Source organism: Esox lucius, chromosome 21 (genome assembly GCF_011004845.1).
Source record: "Esox lucius isolate fEsoLuc1 chromosome 21, fEsoLuc1.pri, whole genome shotgun sequence".
Taxonomy (NCBI): Eukaryota; Metazoa; Chordata; class Actinopteri; order Esociformes; family Esocidae; genus Esox; species Esox lucius.
The window spans coordinates 22,215,523-22,236,727 of NC_047589.1; the positions used below are offsets into that span (position 1 = coordinate 22,215,523).

The 21,205-nt window shown below is 40.6% G+C and overlaps 2 protein-coding genes across 4 annotated transcripts in view; both read left to right on the plus strand.

Moving 5' to 3' along the window:
• Positions 1–36: 36 nt before the first annotated feature.
• On the plus strand, positions 37–5,785 carry LOC105019513 (inositol monophosphatase 2). The gene is made up of 10 exons (XM_010885751.4): positions 37–52; positions 151–378; positions 641–923; positions 1,463–1,596; positions 1,853–1,957; positions 2,690–2,735; positions 2,817–2,925; positions 3,141–3,249; positions 3,687–3,838; positions 5,110–5,785. The coding sequence occupies exons 3-10, from the start codon at positions 846–848 to the stop codon at positions 5,238–5,240; spliced, it is 864 nt and encodes a 287-aa protein (XP_010884053.1). The 5' UTR covers positions 37–52; positions 151–378; positions 641–845; the 3' UTR covers positions 5,241–5,785.
• A 1,136-nt stretch (positions 5,786–6,921) lies between these two features.
• The window catches only part of LOC105025734 (piezo-type mechanosensitive ion channel component 2), a 101,668-nt gene continuing 87,384 nt past the window's right edge, over positions 6,922–21,205 (plus strand). For 2 of the 3 annotated variants that reach the window (XM_013139663.4, XM_020041853.3), the window contains exon 1: positions 6,922–7,735. In XM_013139663.4, coding sequence (XP_012995117.2) covers positions 7,672–7,735 — 64 coding nt within the window. In that variant the 5' untranslated portion in view covers positions 6,922–7,671. Of the gene's footprint in view, positions 7,736–15,325; positions 15,392–21,205 lie in introns of those variants that run through there. The other variant, XM_020041854.3, reaches the window with a different exon arrangement.

The window sequence follows — 21,205 nt, forward strand, 5'->3', positions numbered from 1 at the left end:
CGGCGTTTGTGTTGTTTATTTAAACTATGCAAATTTTCATTCCTACATTGAGGTAAATATATATTATATCGCGTTAAAAGACTATTGATTCTTAAGTACATCTTAATTACAGTAGTAGCCTACTACATTTCGATGCATTTATGGTTACAGTTGTATCCATCAAGCAAGCAAAACATGTCGCAAATGACATTTGACAACCATTGGGGATGACCGTGGCGGCAGCAGCATGTCAGACATGATCGTGTCACGTGATGCAGAGTTAATTCTGCTTACGCGTCGCGGCATCTCTTTCATCATCATTGGATAAGAAGGCATCTGGCGTCCTCTTCTGGAAAATCTGTTCAGGACCACCTGCAAGATATGTAATTCTACGTGTCTGTAAGCTACCTTTATTTAACTGATTTTGCTTACTGGTTTGTTTATTTAAGAGTATTAATCGCTAAATACACTTTATTGGACTTACTAAAAGATTATGATTTGACAATGGCGACCGATAACACGGAGTTGCTTTCATCTAGTTCTATCCAGACTGCTCATGACTCAACGTTGTCGCGACTGTAGAGATTTGCACGCGTCAATGTATTTCGAATTCTACGTGGAATCATACAAACGTTTTGATGGTCGTACATTTTATTTGTAGGCCCCATTGAGTCAACTCAGCAGGGCAGTGGATAGGCACCCTTCTGCTACATCGAGGTGGACAGCGGACACCGGCCATAACGGGATCATACAGGAGACCGTAGCCTACACCACACGCAAGCATAACAGTTTTTTATGTGCTGACTCATGGATGTCTGGAATAAACTAATGTAAACAGAAATACAATTACTCTTATTCAATATAAAATGACAAACTCGGACAGCGACAAGTGCTGGGCGGAGTGCTTGGATGTTGCTGTCGAAGTTGCACGTAAAGCTGGCAAGGTAAGTCGGACGATTTCAGGACTGTTCAGAGACCTTGGGTCTCTGAACTATATTGTAATTGCAATATAGTTGCAAAATCATGGCTAAGTATCTCAACTCGTTCGCAATTAATCGAGAACAATGCGAACGAGTTTAAGTACGTATGTAGTTCGAGACCTGCTACGCGTCACCTTGCTTTCCGGTGACAAAATTATTTTGGCATAACTTGGCATTCAGATCAGCCGAACCTGTTTAGGCAAACCAAACCAAAGGAAACATAACAACCATGGGCAAAATAAGTTGTGAATTGATTCAAAAGCCACACATTTCTGGAACTCTTAAGGGTACGAATAAACTACCAAGTAGGTACACTGTTACATATAATATTATTTGATTCTCAGCTGTGATACTATTTAAAAACTGAGACCAGAAATATTTACACTGTATAAACTGGGAGTACACTCAAATGGAAAGGGCATGGATTTGGACGTTCTTGATCCTCAGTCCCTAGTGTTGCTGATTTGTTTTATAGTGTATTACTTACCTCCACGCTTCTCCAGGTAGTACAGGAAGCAGTGAAACAAGAGAAGAGTGTGAGTACCAAGAGCACGCCAACCGACCTGGTGACCGAGGCAGATCAACAGGTGGAGGAGCTCATCATCTCCACCCTCAGGGACAGGTTCCCCTCTCACAGGTACATGCAATGCTGTCCCTCAGTGATGTATGTTAATGATATCTTCCTCAAGACAGGGGAGCTTCCACTTTGGACCTAGCTTGCCACAAATCGTCTGCGTAATCTGTATGTTTACTGGATAGGCGTTTGCCGTTTTGGAAGCTCATGTGGAGCCATTCCTATGCTGTTCAAAATCCTATCCAGTCCATTCACATCTTTCTCAGAAACTGGAGCTTAGTTGATCTAGTTTTGACTGTAGATTGTGACCACCTGACAGGTTCATTGGAGAGGAGTCGTCTGCAGCTGGGGAGAAATGCATCCTCACAGACAGCCCCACCTGGATCATCGACCCTATTGATGGGACCTGCAACTTTGTTCACAGGTGGAACGAGTTTCCTACAGAAATATTTCAACACAACGCATGTTGAACATCATGTTTGTACTATGGCACATAGTAGCTGATGAGGATAGCAGAGTGGCAGCAGAGCCCTCTTTTTACGGCCTTAAGAGAGTATTTACTGTCTCTCACTGAAGTTCCAGAAGGTTCTGCACCAGTCACGCTCTGCACATGTGTTTAGTTTTTATTCGCATGTTTTGTTGCTTGCAGTCTCCCCCATAACATTTTAGTCATTTATCAGATACATCCGGTAGTTAGCACATGCGTGTCATAACACAGCAATGACCTAGGAGCAGTTAGGGCTAACTGACGTGCTCTGTGACAGGAGGTCGGGTGTTCTGGCTGCTGTCCTCCATGCAGCAACAGTCATGGGGCTACATTCTAAGTTTGATCAAAGCAACACGCCCGGAAACATCAATGAAGCCAGGGGAAGGGACAGTGATTCTGCAAGAATAGTTACGGCGGACGCCTCAGCCGGCCTACTCAACGTGATGGAATGTGTGAGCCATTGCCTCTGGTACCCAGGCTTGGCTGCAGAAAAGCAAGTTAAAAACCAGACAATACATCGGAGACTGTGATTGGTGCAGCATCCTCTGGGTCTTCAGCGAAAGAGACACTTGAACACTTTAGTTTAGAGGAAAGCCCGGATAACAAATGTCATCTGTAGAATATTTTTTAACAAACATGGTTTACTAATGATGCCCCTCATTTTCTAAGTTTCCCCATGGTGGCCGTCAGCATCGGTTTTGCTGTGAACAAAGAGGTAAGCATGAGAGATGTAGACGAATGGACGAAGTTGAAAACACTGTGTCATTATTACAATGGTATCTGTTTATTCCTGTAGCTTGAGTTTGGAGTAATATACCATTGCTTCGACGGGACATTATACACCGCAAGAAAAGGCCATGGGGCATTCTGCAATGGTGTCAGGATCCATGTATCAAAGGAAAAAGGCTAGTCAACTTTTCTTCGCTATTTGATAGGGCGCACCCGCATTTTCACAGGGGATTGTAATGTTTTGTTTTAAACTAGCAAGGGAAGCAACAGCAACATTGTACCACGTAGCGTTCTAAAAGGAGTCCTGGAGGGATCCTTTATCAGTTCATGGAAATGTACTGTGTCCGTTATCCTAATCGGAAACTTTTCATCTATTCCCTCCGACCGTTAGATGTCTCCAAAGCACTCATTTTGACTGAGATCGGAGCCAAGCGTGACCAGGCAACACTGAACATCTTCTCAGGGAACATCATGAAGTTACTGAGTGCCCCAGCTCATGGGTATGTAAAAAATTGTTGTTCCCCAGGGCTGTCAATAGTCACTAAGTATCAACTGCTCTAATTAGATAAGCCGTTTCTGTTTTCCTTTGCAAAACATTCTAACGTGTTTTTGGGCTGTGTTCACCAAAGGACTGGACCGGGGTCTATGTGTGGTGCTTTAGTCTGGACCTCAACGATCCAAAGTCGTCAGAGATCAATGCAGCCATGTATTTTGGCCCAAGATTTTGCTCCAATATCCTGGTTCCAGATCTGTTTGGGCTTTTTCGGAACCTGGAGCTGTATATCTTGAAATAGTAGTGCTGGTTCTGCCTTTTAGATTACAATGACTAGAATGACATAAGCTGGGGGCAGAGGGGACCTGGGCCTGGGCCCTGGATCAGCACTCGAACTCTGAGTGGCTTGCTACATATGGCCCTGGGCTACTTCCTGTGTTCCAGGGTGAGGATAATCGGCAGCTCCACCCTGGCCCTGTGTCTGGTAGCCACAGGGTCGGCTGAGGCCTACTACCAATACGGCCTGCATTGCTGGGACATCGCAGCCGCCGCCGTCATCATCCGAGAGGCGGGGGGAGTCGTCGTGGACACCTCAGGTGAGGATCATAGAATGCCTGGGGAGTTTTACTGTCAGTCAACGATGGCTGATGGGGTGGAAGGATCGTCTGAGATGTTTGATAGTGTTTTGCTTCAATGATGTCCTGTCTTTCCCCCAGGTTGCCTGGTTTCAAAGTGTCCTGTCAGCTACTGGCTTGTCCAGGAGGAGGCAACAATGAGATGGATATAGTAGCTAGAGATTTCACCTGAGCAACTTACTGGTTCTTACAACTTTTCATTATTGTGATAAGACACCAAAACTTTCAAAAAGAGAATCCACTATTCATTGTATTTCAAACAGTGGCTGGTGAGCCTTGAGTGTTACTATACGAGTGAATGAACTGTGCCCTTCCGAAGCCATTGTAATGCTGAGCTTGATAGCCTACTGAAAAAGAGACTTGCCGCCAGCCATGTTCATGGCTTCCTCCCCAGGCCCCTGGGTGTTGCACAAAAGGGCTACTGTTTATAGTACAAGTGACTGGGTGTGAGGTCAGCATCGTGTGGTCATCTGCCTGTGGGCTGCTGTTCAGTCTCTGACAACCCAGAGAGAACAAGGCCCCTCTCTGAAGCCAAGCTTCCCTGTAATGTAGTAGAAGATTCCGCACTTCAGTCAGTTCCAACTGTCAGGTAGTGGGCCATGATGGTGCCTGACTAGAAATGGGATTGACTTTTTTAGATTTTGGTTTGTTTGTGGGACACCGTTTGGTGGTGAGTGTTTGCACTGATTCATGTGCGAGTCAAATGTACTGTTATTTGTAGTTGATACTGGTGTATGTGTTTGTATGAGCTCTTGGACTGATAACATTTTACTCATACATTAATCAGTCCAAACGCTCATACAACCACATACAGCTTCGGAAAAAAACAAGAGACCACTGCACCTTTTTCTTTCCTTTCCAAAAAAGTTGAAAAGGAAGGTTTTGAGTGAGGAACAGAAGGGTTAAAATTAAGAGACCACTGCAAATTGAACGCTTCTGTTCCTCAGTCAAAACTTTCCTTTTTAACTTTTTTGGAAAGGAAAGAAAAAGGTGCAGTGGTCTCGTAATTTTTTCCCGAGCTGTATATGCAAATAAACTATAAATATGAGTATGTTTTACTCATACATGAATCAGTCCAAACACTCATACAACCACATATACAAATAAACTATAAGGATGAGTACTTTTTACTCATACATGACTCTTATTTATGGTTTATTTGAATATCTGATTGTATAAATATTTGGATGGGTATCACTGTTACGTAATATACAATGTGTTGTCTGTTCCAGGGGGTCCTCTTGACCTTATGTCCCGAAGAGTGGTCGCTGCGGGGACCCACGAGATGGCCAATTACATTGTCCAGCAACTGCAGCCAATCAGCTACGAGCGGGACGATAGTGACCCAGGTGTGCAAAAGTAAAGATCAACCTCTATCTCTCCATTGGATGATTCCCTCCAGTGGGTGACTCTTCTGCCTTTTACCTCATATCATGAAATCCTGCCGTAGGGTGTTTCCCTTTCACAATGTCTGCTGTGTACTCGTATGCAAGACTACTCTTTTTTTTTTTTCTTCAGGGAATTTAACTTAAAATCTAATTCCCCTCCTTGAATATGGAAATCTTTTACAGGTGGTTACACATAGGTAATAATATCTGCACAGCTAGTTAATAATTTGTAAGTAGATATAAGGTAAATATTACATAGTACCATTAGAATTATTTTCATAGTTTTAACATGGATGAACGTTTTTAACAATGTTTTTTTTTTTTTACAACTTTTACAAACAAATGAAAATGATGAAGTCTTTTCCCTGACGTAACAAGCATAGTGGAAGCAGGTATTTTTAGAAGTTGGTTTGTAGTGGTGTTTGTTTATTTATGTTATTAAGAACTAAATCACTGCCAAGGATTTTCTTCTGCACCGTTTGGCCTATTTATTCATTAGATAAAGGAAAATAAAATAATTAATGTAATTTAGTTTGAATGATTCCTGTTCTGCAAGGCATGTTTACCTGTGTGTTATTGTTTGTTATTGTTAGACAACACCGTTTCTATTTACATTCAATTTACATACACAAAAAGAAATCCACAAGAAGTATTACCTTCTACTTCTATAGATGATCATGTTGTGGAAGTTTTTCTTATGTCTGACTGTGAGAGGCCATATCATTTTCTAAAAGCAATAAAGAAACATTAGATGCCACCAAAAAAACATGTTTAAATTACCTTCCAAGCCAGTGAAAATTCATAGATATTTTTTAATACTACAACTTCGTAGGTCCTAGCTAAAATCTCTCAGATGAATATATAGTATTAAGGCTCAGGTGCAAGCCCACCCAAAGTTCGATAGATGTCGCTGTTGTATACATTATTTTGAATGTATGGTATTTTTTAAAACCAACATGGCCTTGTACTGGACAGTTGTTTTAGATTGTGTAACAACAAGACAAAGGAATTGCTTTAAAATCACCTATAGCCACACTCTACTTCAAACAAATCCTTGCACAAATGGTTTTGTAGCCTATGGATATTTGACCTAGACTACTTTAGACTACTTTAGTACCATAGGTTATATATCATCTTGTATACATCTAAGTAATATGCTAAATATGGGGGCATACATTTATTTGTATACAAAAATAATTTGCACACAAACTATTCATAATATAATCCTCAAGCCTAGTTTACACTATCTAAGCCTAATAATGAATGAGAAAATAGAAGCACTATGCTACTGTAGACGGTTTATTTCTCTGATTAAAATCATAAAATTTTATTTTCATAAGCAATATTGAACTGACTACTCACCTAAAACCTGTTATAACACTCAAAGTAACATTTAACCCAGAGTAACACTTAAACCGTGTTAACATCGTACCGTTATTCGCGTAAAATCCGCGTAGAAATCTACGAGGCATGGAGTTACCTGACCCAGAGGAGGGCTTGGAATGCGACTGCCACGCCTGCGGTTCTCTCAGGGGAGGGGGGCGCAGGATTGTAGGCTCGCTCACAGCCCGGGCCTGCCCTCCGTCCACCTCCGCCTCCCTCTCATTGGGGACCAGACATCATTCCCTAATTCTTGCCTGACTTCTGAATGGTGGAGTCATTTGTCAGTTACCGGGTGGTCTTGTGAAGTTTTCATTGAGGAGCAAAAAAGTGTAATCATATGAGGTAAAGCATACGTCTGTCCAGGAGAAGGAGCGTGTGCGACCGCTGTTGTGTAGGTTTTTCAGAAGGAAAGAATAGTCACGCCTTAACGCATTTCAAGTGGTACAACTATAACCAAACTTAATGAGAATAAAGAAAAAGGACGCCTTACAAACTGTGTTCACTCCATGGCGGATTATGAATTTGCAACTTGTTTACAGTTTAAATTATAATTGTTCTCTGTCTAGAGCGCGGGGCTGGAGATAATGGTAGTATTTATTTCCTGATAGCTTACTTGTGGTCCACAGCCAAGACAACCGTTATTGACAAGTAGAAACAGCCTGAGATAAACTTCTCCATCTTAACAAGCCGTTACTGGCATCAGTGTTTGTTAAATAATTATCGTTCTGATCCGCATCAACTCTTAATCCTACTGGTCTATGTATGCGGTCTTGGATGCAGGGTGTCGAAACTTGGGCATAGGACGGTGCAGTGCTTAAACTTTTCTCGGTTGATATATGGCTAATCAAAAGCGTTGTTTTATACTTTGACTTCAAGAAAGGATGTCGGAGACGGCAACGGGACAATGCCCTCTCACCTGGACTTTGTAGAGAGCTGCAAGGGTGCATTGATATACCCTAATGCAAGATAGCAGCGTATCATCAGAAGATTGCTGTCTGTTACATATTCAACAAATTCTAAGGAATGGCTTCCCAGGTGGTGTGCGGACTGATCTTCAGGCTGCTTCTGCCAGTTTGTCTCGCTGCAGGTAAGTCCTGGTTGCCCAAAACGGATTCAAAGCGTAAGCTCCGTTTTCTATACATTTAATATACCGTGCTCTTGGAAAGCCAGATTAATAATAATAACAAATACATAGACCTATCCATACAATACTAATAATACAATATATTTTAAAATTATTATAATGATTAATATCATTTGGCTAACAATGCTTTCTTAATCAGGGACAAGCTATACAAGACTGCAAAACAACAAGGCTAACAAAACAAGAATACGTTAGACTACTCTGGACAATATAAACAAACTTGAAGTAATAAAAAGACATGATGTGACTAAAATTAACCGATTAACAGCATTTCAACAAATTAAGATTATTATTAGTATTTAGCTAAATATAATCTCGAAGGATACATATGCTGTTGAAAACACATTGAAAGCTGAATATACATTGTTACATTTTATATTTCTTTTGATATTCATATTTATCAGTCATAGCAGTATGTGTTCATGTGTGCATCTATTTTACCCCGTAATAACCAAGCATGGATCTTAATTAGATAAAACATTAAATTATGCTTTAGAAGCATGTTAGGCCTGTATGAAACGAATCCGTATTTTCTATTTTGTAGAGCTGTTTTTTTAAATGGTCTTTGTTTATGGTAACCCAATAATAGAGGTGAAAAAATCACAGCATTGTTTAAACAATAATAAAAGGGTGGCTTAAAAAATGCTTTTGTTTGGAAATTGGGGTTTTGGATGAGTGGACAGGTGATGTTGAGGCCACTGATCACATCTTACATCAAACATACTACCAAGTAAAATATCTGGGTCTAATGACATAGCTTTTTTGTAGTATTTGTTTTTTGTTTTGTTTAGGACAGGTATAAGGTTTTACACTAAGACTCATTTAATGCAAGATGTATGTGAAATGTCAGGAAAGGACGTCCACCAAATAAAATGTAATAGTATTAGTGTTAATTTCATGATGACAGATTAGGGTTACTACTCTAGATTTTACTTAATGACATCTCACATGTCCAGTATGTTTTTTGGACCTGCAAATATTGAATCATCTTTGACTTCTCTTCGAATCTGGACTGTGGATTTCCCAGCAGCATAGAGACTACAGAATACAGCAGAATACTGTAGTCTGGTTGACCTTGTTGTCAGTGTTCCTCTTCTGTCGATATTGGCAATATCCCAATCAGAATAAGAATATCCTGGTAGATTCCTTAGTTGCCTTATGGGGTAAGCCACAGGGAAATGCCTAGCCAAGGCCTGTCTAATGCTTTAAATCACTCATCAAAGTCTGTAGGTTTTACAGAACAATTTATTTGATGTTAATAATTTGGTGCGGTTCTACACCCATCCTCTACTGTGAATGATTGATCACAATGTTTGGATGGCTCTTACACCAGGGAGAAATCATGGTTGAACAGTTTGTTTGGTGTCATTCAACATATTTGATTAGCATCAACACGTTGTAGGGCTTGCTGATCATTACAGCTTGTAAATGTATAGGATATTCCTGCTTTTTTAAGCAGTGCCAACTATGAGAAATTAATAACTTGGTGTGAGTTTTGACCACTAAAACCCTCATACAATAACCTGTCATATATGAAAATAAAGCAAGTGTATTTAGTGTAACAGGGTGATTATGTCAAATAGATCACAAAATGTCCGCCATGTAAAGATGTATTAACCTTTGGTTGTCGAAGGGAATCCATCATTCTAGTCTTCCACTTCCATATTCCTTATAGATTGTCATTAATACTGTAGATATCTATGGGTAACTGTCAGTACCACCCAAACCAGATGAACTAACAACTGACAAGAGTTTATGTCATTAGACCTTCCTGCTTATTTGTTCTTTTCAGTCCTGAGATACAGTGGCTTTTTTCAGACTTGCTGCAGTCTTTTTTTCCGAGGCTCCCACACTCAAAGTGAGGACGAGCATATTGTTTTGTAGTTCGCTGACAATGTGATTATATAGTGACATGTCTGTCCTATGACTCATGGTTTATCTGTAAGACTTGTTTGTACAGACCCATCAAAGCTGGCCAATGCAACAGCTGATACAGAGATATGTTGTTTTCTTGGAGTTTGCTCATTTACAAAATCACCATGTTCAAGACTTTCCATTGGCAAGTTGGTGAAAAAAACGTCTTTCTACAAGACCTCTGTCGCTGAAGGTGCTGTTTCTATTACTCTCTTGATGGGTTTCAATGGAATTGGAAGGCTTCTGTGGCAAATTATACCCCTTAACTAAATTGCATGCAAGATACCAGTTTGACACAGTGAGAATACAGCAGAATTATGGGAGTCACTGCGTGGTAAAATCTCTTTGAAAAGCTAAAGAGCACATCCAAATAGTTTAGTTAATTATGTTCATGTAGAGGATGACTCATGTACAGGATGAAGGGTGCTATTCCGAGAGAGAGAAAGAGGCGAGAGAGAAAGAAACAGATGAGAGAGATTTAGAGTACATGACAGAGTGAGAGAGTTGTCGTGGTGTGTCTTTCTTATTACCTGCTAGAAATGCTTCTACAAGGGTGCTTCTACCAGGGCACTACGTGATGCTGCATGAGGGAACTGTATGAGGCTAATACAAGGATACTGCTTCTACATACAGTTACGTCTGGAAGTATTTGCATACTGACACAATTTTCATAATTTTGTCTCTGTACGCCACCACAATGGATTTGAAATGAAACAACCAAGATGCAATTGAAGTGCAGACTTTCTGCTTTAATTCAAGAGGTTGAACAAAAATATTATATGAAACGTTTAGGAATTGCAACCATTTTAATACACAGTACCCTTATCTTAGGGCAGAGTTTCCCAAACTAGGGGTCGTGACCCCATGTGGCGTCACCTGATATGAAAATGGGGTCGGGGGAGAATGTTTTAAAATTGACTCTCATAGCCTCAAATTTAAAAAATACGATTATAGAATTTTCCTCACATGGTTGGGGTCGTGAGAATTTCTAGGTATCGAAATGGGGTCATCAGTTTTTGGGCACCCCTGTCTTAGGGGCTCAAATGTAATTAGACAAATTAACACAATAAAATAAAATGCTCATTTTTAATGCTTTGTCAAGAATCCTTTGCAGGCAATGACTGCTTGAAGTCTGGAACGCATGGACATCACCAAACACTGGGTTTCCTCCTTTGTGATGCTTTGCCAGGCCTTTACTACATGCAGCTATCTTCAATTGTTGCTTGTTTTTGGGTCTTTCTGCCTTAGGTTTTGTCTTCAGCAAGTGAAATGCATGCTCGATCGGATTGACTCGGCCATTGAAGAATATTCCACATATTTGCCAACTGGGTTGCTTTCGCAGTATGTTTGGGTCATTGTCCATCTGTAAAGTGAAGTGCCGTCCAATCAGCTTCAATGAATTTGGCTGAATCTGAGTAGACAGTATATCCCTATACACTTCAGAATTAATCCGACTGCTTCTGTCTTCAATCACATCATCAATAAACACTAGTGACACAGTGACTCCCCCCACTTGCCATTGGAAGTATGCATGCCCATACCATCACACTGCCACCCTCTGTATTTGCTCTTGTGAAGTCTTCTCTTTATGGTAGACTTGGATAATGATATGCCTACCTCCTAGAGAGTGTTCTTCACTTGGCTGGATGTTGGAAGATGTTTTTCTTTACCATGGAAAGGATCCTACAATCATCCACCACTGTTTTCCAAGCCTTTTTGTGTTGCAGAGCTCATCAGTGCGTTCTTTTTTTCTCAGAATGTACCAAACTGTTGACTTGGTCACTCCGAATGTTCCTGCCATCTCTCTGATTAGATTTTCTTTTGCACCCTAAGGATGGCCTGTTTCACCTGCATTGAGAGCTCATTTGACCGCATGTTGCGGGTTCACAGCAGCAGTTTCCAAATTCGAATGCCACACCTGGAATCAACTCCACAGCTTTTACCAGCTTAACTGATGAAGAGATAACGAAATAATAGCCCAAACCTGTCCATGAAACAGCTTTTAAGTCAATTGTCCAATTACTTTTGGTCCTTTGAAAAAGAGGGGGCTACGTACGAAAGAGCTGTAATTCCTAAACCCATCCTCCAATTTGAATGTGAAAACCCTCAAATTAAAGTTGAGACTGCATTTTAATCCCATATTCATTATTTAACTATAACTTGAATATACTGTACAGCTCTGGAAAAAATTAAGAGTCCGCTGCACCTTTCTCTTTCCTTTCCAAAAAAGTTGAAAAGGAAGGTTATGAGTGAGGAACAGAAGGGTTAAAATTAAGAGACCACTGCAAATTGAATGCATGTGTTCCTCCCTCAAAACCTTCCTTTTCAACTTTTTTGGAAAGGAAAGAAAAAGGTGCAGTGGTCTCTTAATTTTTTTCCAGAGGTGTATTTTGGTAAACAGCTAAAATAACTAAACTTGTCCGTGTCCAATTATTTCCGGACCTAACTGTATCTTCTTCACTTGAAAAGAGAGTGACTGTACCTGCCCTTCATATTTTTCAGTCCATGTAGAGTGAAAGATGTTTTCAACTGTGATCATCAACCAAGAGGTATGTGTAAAATTAACACGTTCTACTTAAGCGCTATTTGCCAAACATACCATAGCTCCCCCCTCAGAGTTCCCTCACGGCGCCCCGGCGACCCACAGCCAGTTGGGTTTAGCTTTTACTTAAGCGTTTTATCACTGTTTTCTCTTCAAGGAAATACGTTTTGTTTGCATGGGTTCACAGGATGTATACAGAGGCTATAAAGTTTATGTTGAGCCGCGCCGGTGAACACTCTGCATGGGTAAATGAAGCTGTGTGTGGAGGAACTTGTGTTTGTACATGGGGTGCTGAAAGGCTTTCAACCGGAAGCCTTCAAGTGGGAAGGCCATGACTTAAAGCGGCCCCTGATCTTGCTTGTTCTCGGCCTTGGAGTCCAACTTTTCTGGAACTTCTGGAAGCTGCATGGGCTCTGCTAAACGGTTATGGCAGCTGCTATTTGTGCCCAGCATCTCTTGATTAGGCAGAGAAGATAAACATTGAATGGAGGCTTGGAATTGAGTGTGCCACAAAGACGCACTCTCAGATATTCAGTTTTCTGTTATCTAATGCTGGTATTTCTCAGTTCCATAGTGCAACTACCTCATGGCCCAAGAACAAATGTATTAAATTTAGGGACTAAGCTTCTGCTTCAAGGAAACAATCATATTAGCATGCATTATGCATTATGGTGTGAAATACCTAGTAAAAAAGTATATCACAGAAATATTTAAAATGTTTTATTTTGGGTCAGTTGGTTTTAGTTTAGTCAAAATTAATGTGCCTCAAAAGGAGCTGATGCTGTAATCAGCCAAACAGCTTTTCCCCCATTAAATGAATAACATGGCATAGATTTTGTTAGAATAAGATGTTTTTTTTGTCACTGAAGATCCCTGGACGTCCACCTCACTCCCTCGGTAGTCCTCTCTTGCTCTCCTTTGGCTTCATAGTCAGACCATTCATACATTTTTATCTTAACTGTTTCCTGTCTATAATCTGACAGCAGTGCCTCTGAAACATACTCAGCCACCTGAAAGAACCTTTTGTGTGGATTCCCCCAACCACACAGAACCTGGAGCTCCCCCCACTTAAGCAATTACAGACAGACTACTAGAAACAAGCCAGCCATATATCACACCTCAAAGTGTCTGGTTTCAACAGTAAAAAAAAAAAAACATGTTCTGTTTCACCTTTCAACTGTGTATCTCAAGTTAATTAAAGGATTGACATTGTGTATGAATCGGGTATGATTAAGATTACTTAGTTATATTCGTGGGTGTCCGCAGCACAGTCTAGTAGTTTTGGTAATCTTCCAGTGAGTCTGTAGTTAAATTGGGAAGCTTTTTTCTAAAGCCATGAATTACTTGATTGAGGTCACAGAAATACCCCTTCCATGTTCTATGAACTGCAGGCTGTATTTAACCAAAGTAAGACTTGTGAATACAATGTACAGGATTTAAATGTATGAATACTAAAGAAAAAACTTTCAAAGTTTGTACAAATGTAGTGAGGGTTTCTGTTGGGTGACAATTTATATAGCTCCTAATTTGTCTTTGTTTGGAGAGTTTTTTGGAGGCTACCTAGTTCAGAGGTTTGTGACCACATTGCTTACCTGAATAGTGTCAACTGGTGATATTGTTCCAGGATTTACCTTTACCTCACAAGATATAGACTGCTAGGTCAGGACACTGGCAGCTGTATAGCTCATTGGTTTGCCCGACTAATATGCAAATTGATGAAGTAGCAGAGGCCACAAGTGGGGAGCAGAAGGACAGCCAACAACAAGTATTTGTCTGTGATATCCACCCTCTTGCAGCTTGCTAAATTAGCCGATCACCAGATATTGAATGGTAGCTGGTAGCCAGCTAGGTGCAGACACAAAATGAACACAAACCCAATGTAATATTCCTGTGGCTTGCAGTCTTCAAAGTATCTGATTTCTGTGATTTTAGTACTGGTGCTGCTGTGGTAGTAGATGTGTTCATCAAGAATAACGTTACGCATGGACTTTCCACTAACCCTGTAATTAGCTTGCCCATCTCTCTCATGCTACAGTAGTCCCTCATCATCACAATGACTCATATCTAACTGGCTATTGAAATGTCATATTAATTGGCTATTGAAATCGCTTACATAGAGTGTTAGTCATAGATGTGACTGTACTAGAAGGGAGATATGAGTAGGCCTGTTGTACGTTGATTCTTACAGGGCATCCTCCCCTCCTATTTTTGTCTCTCACTCCATTGTTTTGGTGCTGCAGGCGTGGCTGTAGCTAGTTTTAGTAATATTTCAAAAAATGTGGGCAAACTATAGTTCGTCCTGGTGCTTCTCAGGTAACTCATTCCTTGAAGTGTGTCTGTTCTAGTGTAAACAAAGCCCAGAGAAATAACAGTTTGAGTTACCTGTGAAAAGCGAACCAGCTGAAAGGGGTCCAGGCGAGCCGGGGAATCCGGGTGTCTGCGTATGGTGTTCCTGCCTGAGGCTTCTGTTCTCTGCACCTCCCATAAATTCCACCAGCATCAATGAACTGACATATTTAAACCTAACATTAATATTTAGCTCTGTTATAAAAATTTGGGCAAACGTTTGGGTGTTTTTTTTCCTTTTGGATAAATATATTTGTCAGCACTTGGTATTATTTTAATATCAGCATCAATATTATTTAGTGTACTGACTGTGCCAGGGATGTGGCGATCTTTCCTAAATAAACACATCTACAAGGAATGAACAGTCAGTATTTACACTATTAGTCATTACTACTTAGACATTACAGGTTAAATTTAGGGCTAGGCATTAGGGCTAGGTTATGGTAGAGTAAGTATTAGGGTTGGATTTAGGATTAGAAAATAGGTAAAACAAGAAATCATTCTGGTCCCAAGGATCCCAAGGTTTCTCCCACTTCAACAGACTACACCACTAGTCATACCACATGAAAGGTGTACCAGTAAAGCCTCACAATTAGTGTCGCACGGAGAACATTGTCCGCCATTAACAGTATGCACAGTATCCATAGGTTTGATGACCACTCGATGACTGACTGGTCGTTGTGCATCTTTTCATCCTCAGGTGGTTGACTGGGGTTAAGCCATGTGCTGTTTGCTTTGCCTGGAGATGGATCTGTCGATAAAGAATGCCGTCTCTATAGCCTACCTCATAATCTGAGGTAGGCTATACATTTTGCATTGATCCTTCAGGATTTACAAACAGTTCATCATTTGTAAGTCTGTAAATATAAAAATGTTTTAGAACCATAAAAAAGTTGCAACAAGACTTAAGTGAAATCCAAAACCGCTCATACATTTGGCGTGTGACCATGCAGCACTGGCCGTTCAGTGGATCTGGGATGAAAAGGTTGATATAGGGAAGGGTGTTATTAACAATTTTTCCGAAATACTGGAACTATGTTCTTGGAATTATTTTCTTACAACTTAATGGTTCATTTTGTTAGCTCAAAACAAAATGAACCATTTAATTGTATATCTGTCATGACTCATGAGGCTACTAGCTTCATTCAGGATGTAACCCATTGGTAAGGGTGAGTACATCAACGCTAGGTCCTAGGAGCTAAAGGAACACAATATACTGTAAATGAATGAACCAGAGACCAGATTTTAATACTAATAAAAGCAACATTTCTGTAGTGATATAATCAGGATCAGCATGAAAATTATACAAAGTATTTTGAATATATATATTTCTTAAATATAGAAAAGGCCTTTGTAAAGATTTTTTCCCCTATCAAGTCGTTATGTTTATTCAGTGAAGTTTTTTTGTGAAGTTCTTTTGAATTTGATTCATTTGTTATGAATCAAATTCCGTTCTGTCCAATCCAAGTGTACAGTACTCTTGGGTAGAATGTGTATGTCATGTTCCGTGTGGGTAACAGTCCTAGGGCACGTGCAGTCACGTCATCGCCCCTATGGAAAATCCATATGGAAATGCTAGCCTTTGCATGACTTTCCTCACATTGCATTGTATTGTAAGTAACAATGTAATTCCTACTTTAAAACCGAATTAACATTCTACTAATGTAGGAATAAGTACTTAAACTGTGTTTGTTTAAATAAAATTCTCAAGAGTATTTCAATAAGTAATATTTAATTTTACTAGAGGAGATAACCTCAAGCAATCTTTTCTGCTCGACCACTCACCAAGACAAATGGACGTTCTACTCTCGAGAAAGAATGTTAAACCGGGACTTCAGCTGAACTCCCGAGAGGGTGTTACCAGCACTAAGTCTTCCTGACTTGAGTATGACGTTTCTCTTACATTTTTAACCAGGCAGTTTTTTCTACAGCTCTGGAATATTCAAACATTTCCCAGCTTACCATGCAAGAGCTACCAATCATTATCAACCAGATTCGGACCTTGTTCCGTTGGCATTTCTGATTGGAGTATATTTTAATAATTCAAATGTATTTTGAACTGTTTATCATGATCCTAATTTGTAACTGGGTTACAGACAGTTGATACATCATGAATTTGTAAGAATTTAAGGGTAAAAGCCTTACATTGCATATTTATTTGTCTCTTATTCAAGTTTCTTATTTATTGCTAGTAATAGTAAATATATTTATTAAAATTTACACAATATTTCTTTACCATGCTGCAAGTGCAGAATTCACATATGTATAAAGGCTCAAATTACTTTCATAATTCTGCAACCTAGGATCAAGTATCCATGGCAAATGTAAGTCAATATTATTTCATTAACTTGAACTCTTTATTACTTGATAGACCTCTGTGTTTTCAACAATGTGTTAAATATGGTCTCTGACTCGTTTATTCACAAAAAGGCATTCCTGTAGTAACATACATGTTGTGCTATAAACTTTGGGTCAAATGGATCTCTTACACGATACTTAGGCCAGCTTTCCTGCATTGTCTCACTGCGGAATACAAGCGTTTCGATTTGAAGAACACTTAGCACTTTTCACTGTTTGATACAACTCAGTGTATGTCCTGTTTCTCTCCACTGTCGGTCCTGTTTCTCTCCACTGTGTGTCCTGTTTCTCTCCACTGTCGGTCCTGTTTCTCTCCACTGTCGGTCCTGTTTCTCTCCACTGTCGGTCCTGTTTCTCTCCACTGTCGGTCCTGTTTCTCTCCACTGTATGTCCTGTTTCTCTCCACTGTATGTCCTGTTTCTCTCCACTGTCGGTCCTGTTTCTCTCCACTGTCGGTCCTGTTTCTCTCCACTGTCGGTCCTGTTTCTCTCCACTGTCGGTCCTGTTTCTCTCCACTGTCGGTCCTGTTTCTCTCCACTGTATGTCCTGTTTCTCTCCACTGTATGTCCTGTTTCTCTCCACTATCGGTCCTGTTTCTCTTTATGGTTGCTAGTAACAGAGAAGTCTTTATGTCTACTAGTAACAAAGGGTATAGTCCATTTAGACAATCCTTCTTCTTTGGAAATAAAATTTGAACAAAACGGCATTTACAAGTGGTTTGATATTTAAAAGCATTTGTTTATCCCTATATTTATGCTGAGGTCTAAACCACCGGTCCATACCATACCACTTACAACTCAGAGCTATACAAACTATTGATTATCCACAACAGAGGGCAGACTGAAGGTAGTCAGGCTGTAGAGCTAGGTGTTCCTTATAACAGCAGTTCAGCCACTCGCCCGCTCTACGAGACGAGGATTTGCCTTATCATAGTTTTCCTTGAACTGCCCAACCTGGCCTGGTTTTAAAGGGCAGAAACACAAGCCCAATCCAGAATGCTGGATGTATTCAACTGTGCTCCCCAGTGTTCTTAAGTCACCAGGCTGCCCGAAGTTGTTTAGCTGTAGTGTAGGTCTCATTTATTTCTGGTGTGTTTTGGTCATCTCTAGTGTATGTCTTGCAGTGCAAGAATATGTAACTATTACGTTCCGGTTAAAATCTGAGGTTACCAGCTGTGTGAAGTAATCTTTGTGTAATAATGAATGGGGAATCTACAGCATAGGTGGTGAAGTGTGACTTGGAGCTAGACGAGGAAGCGAATGGAACGTAAAGTGTGTTGTTCTGCAACCACCAAGACAAGTTCTGCCTCCGCCAGCATTGTCCCAAGCTCCGGTCCTTATGGTCACTTAAACCCACAGCAGATATTCTGGGGGCAATTATTTGCTGTCTGTTTGGAGAACAGTGTTTGCAGCTCTGTAAAGAAAATAAATGTGCCCGGACATTTCGGGGCGGCGTGAGGTTTGTGTTCACTCATGTCCAGTTCCTACTGTAAACATACAGGCTGGTCCTGAAGAACCTGGCTGCCTACAGGTGCTGAAGACCCGGGTGCCTACAGATGCCATGTCTCACACACACACACACACACACACACATGCTTTTAAATGCTTTGAGCGGTAGTCATGGTTTTAGAATAATTTGGGAAACTGAACAGACATTGTACACACACGATGGGAACTGGATGGGAACTGATTCATGGGTTCAGGTGCCAACAAGTCACCTCTTTTGTTAGTGGTCAGCGGCGAATGCCATGGAGGAACAGCTGGGAGAGGTGCCCATCTTAAACATAATGTTTAAAGATATATTATTTTCAGGTAATTTATGCTTGGCTGGGCAGGAAATGGGTTAAAGATAGAAGATAAAAACAATAGGTTGGTTTCAAAACCACACTGCAGCAGGGTCTATGGTACAATGCTCTGGTGTACATATAGTTACACCAGAGCGTTAGACCAGCGGACCCCACCCTGAGCCACTCAGTACAGTGTTTAAAAGACCAAGGTGTGGCTGAGAATGAGAGCGACCAGATATAATGTATAGTAACACTCCATGCCTAAATTGGCCAATTATTGATGTTCAATTTATCTGAGGAAAACACGGGAATGTAATTCAAGCTGAAATCAGAGACACAGTGACCAGAAAACACCATCTCAGACTTACAGTAGTGAGTGTGTACATTTACATAGTGGAACCACACAGGAATCCAACCCTTGACCCTGGGGGTTCTAGTCATCGTGCTCTTACCAAGCAAGCCTCACAGGACTCCGAGAATTTGAACTACACTGCGAACGTGTCTTCAGTAAGGTTGGGCCATAAGCTGGAGAGAGCACGTGCCGCCTCTGTCCATTCCTACCATTACCCCAGTGGCCACAGGCGAAACAGGAACCATTGACTGTAGGTCAGGAGGCTGATGAATGGCACCTATTGACAGGGATCAAACAGATAAGACCTGAGCTTGTACATGCCATGTAATATTGGCAGGAGAGCAAGGAAGGTAGGGGGAGGTCAGAGGACACATCAGTTTAAGAGGACAGAGGACACTTCAGTTGAGGAGGATAGAGGACACATCAGTTGAGGACAGAGGACACATCAGTTGAGGAGGGCAGAGGACACATCAATAGGGGAGGACAGAGGACACATCCTTGGATGAGGGCAGAGGACACATCTGTTGAGGAGGACAGATGACACATCAGTTGAGGGTAAGGGACACATCAGTTGAGGAGGGCAAAGGACAGATCTATGGGGGGACAGAGGAAAGAGTGGATGAGGGCAGAGGACGCATCAGTGGATGAGGGCAGAGGATACTTCGGGTTGAGGAGGACAGAGAAGACTGTGGATGAGGGCAGAGGAGATGTCAGTGGATGAGGGCTATTGTTTGGGTTTGACAGGAGGGATTACCTCCTCTGTTCTGAAGTAAACAGTCCTGTACCTATACTTCCCTTCCTCATTTCCTCTTCTTTTGAAAATAATGGAGATATTTTCGGTCCCGGGTCTTCTGCCATTAAAGATGGTGAAACCTTTTGATTGTCCTCTTGTTGCAGGGGAAAAGGATGCAGATGTTGCCACATTTCCTCTGTATTGACAATAAATATTTCCTATAGTTAGCTATATACCATTTAGGGTCACTTTATTTAAGTAAAATAACAACCAGACCTTTTATAGTCTCATGATATATACAACTGTCTTAAAAAGATCTACTTTGGTTTAGATTAAAGCATTATGAAACCTATAACACAATGCATATTTAAAAAATAATTGTTTAGGACCTTTCTAGCACATTTCTTCTCGTGGGTTTTGTCCTTTAACGATTACAGTAAGTGATGACCTCTTATTAGATATTCATCACAGAATTCATTTTGTGTGTGGACTCCAAGGAAAAACCCCTGGCAGTTACTCCACTCTCCCCTGCTGTTGGCTATTATTTAATGTCATAGATGTTTGTGTCTATAGATATCATCAGATCATGTGTGAAGAGGTCAAGAGTAATTGCATTATGTCTGAAGTCTGGGGCTCCTTGAGGAACAGTCTTTTATCATCTTACTGAACTTTTCAACCTGCAGTGTAAGCATTTTTTTTATGTTAGAATATTCTAGAGCTTGAACAATGTTATTATATGTAATTTGATGGTAATCTGAACATTACTGGGAACACTACTTTACATAACTCAATTCTTAATTGAATGCAGGCCATTTTAATAGAAGGCCCATCTTGAATGTGAAAACCAAACAAAATGTCTGCACCATCACTTTGGGGTAAATGTCACATTGTTTCACTTCAGAGAGGTAAAGATTAAGATTCCATTTAATGAGAAAATGCAGAATCCAGATTGGAAGAAGTACAATTTGAAACCTTAAAACATAAGACCTGATATGAATAAAAAAAAGTGCTGTTTTCAGGGTGCTGTTTCACAGCAAACACAAAGAGCGTTAACACACTGTGTCCATTGTTGTTTGCATAGAAACAGAATTGTTATTTTAAACCTATGGTTGTGCGTTTTTTTGGTGTGAGCAACGGACCCTTTGTGTTGACATCCCGCATGCCATGTCAACCAATCTGTGTTTGGTTGAATCGCTTGAAAGGACTGATCTTTGTTCAGAGGACTGGGCCATTTTGCCTGTAAGCCCGAAAAAACACCCCGCAAACAGATTTCATTTGGGCTGAATGATGCTACGCCAGAGCAAGGACTAACAGGCCTAACAACTGCCTAACAGTACTGTATGTCATTCATCATAAACACTGAATTGGCTGCTTTCAGAGTC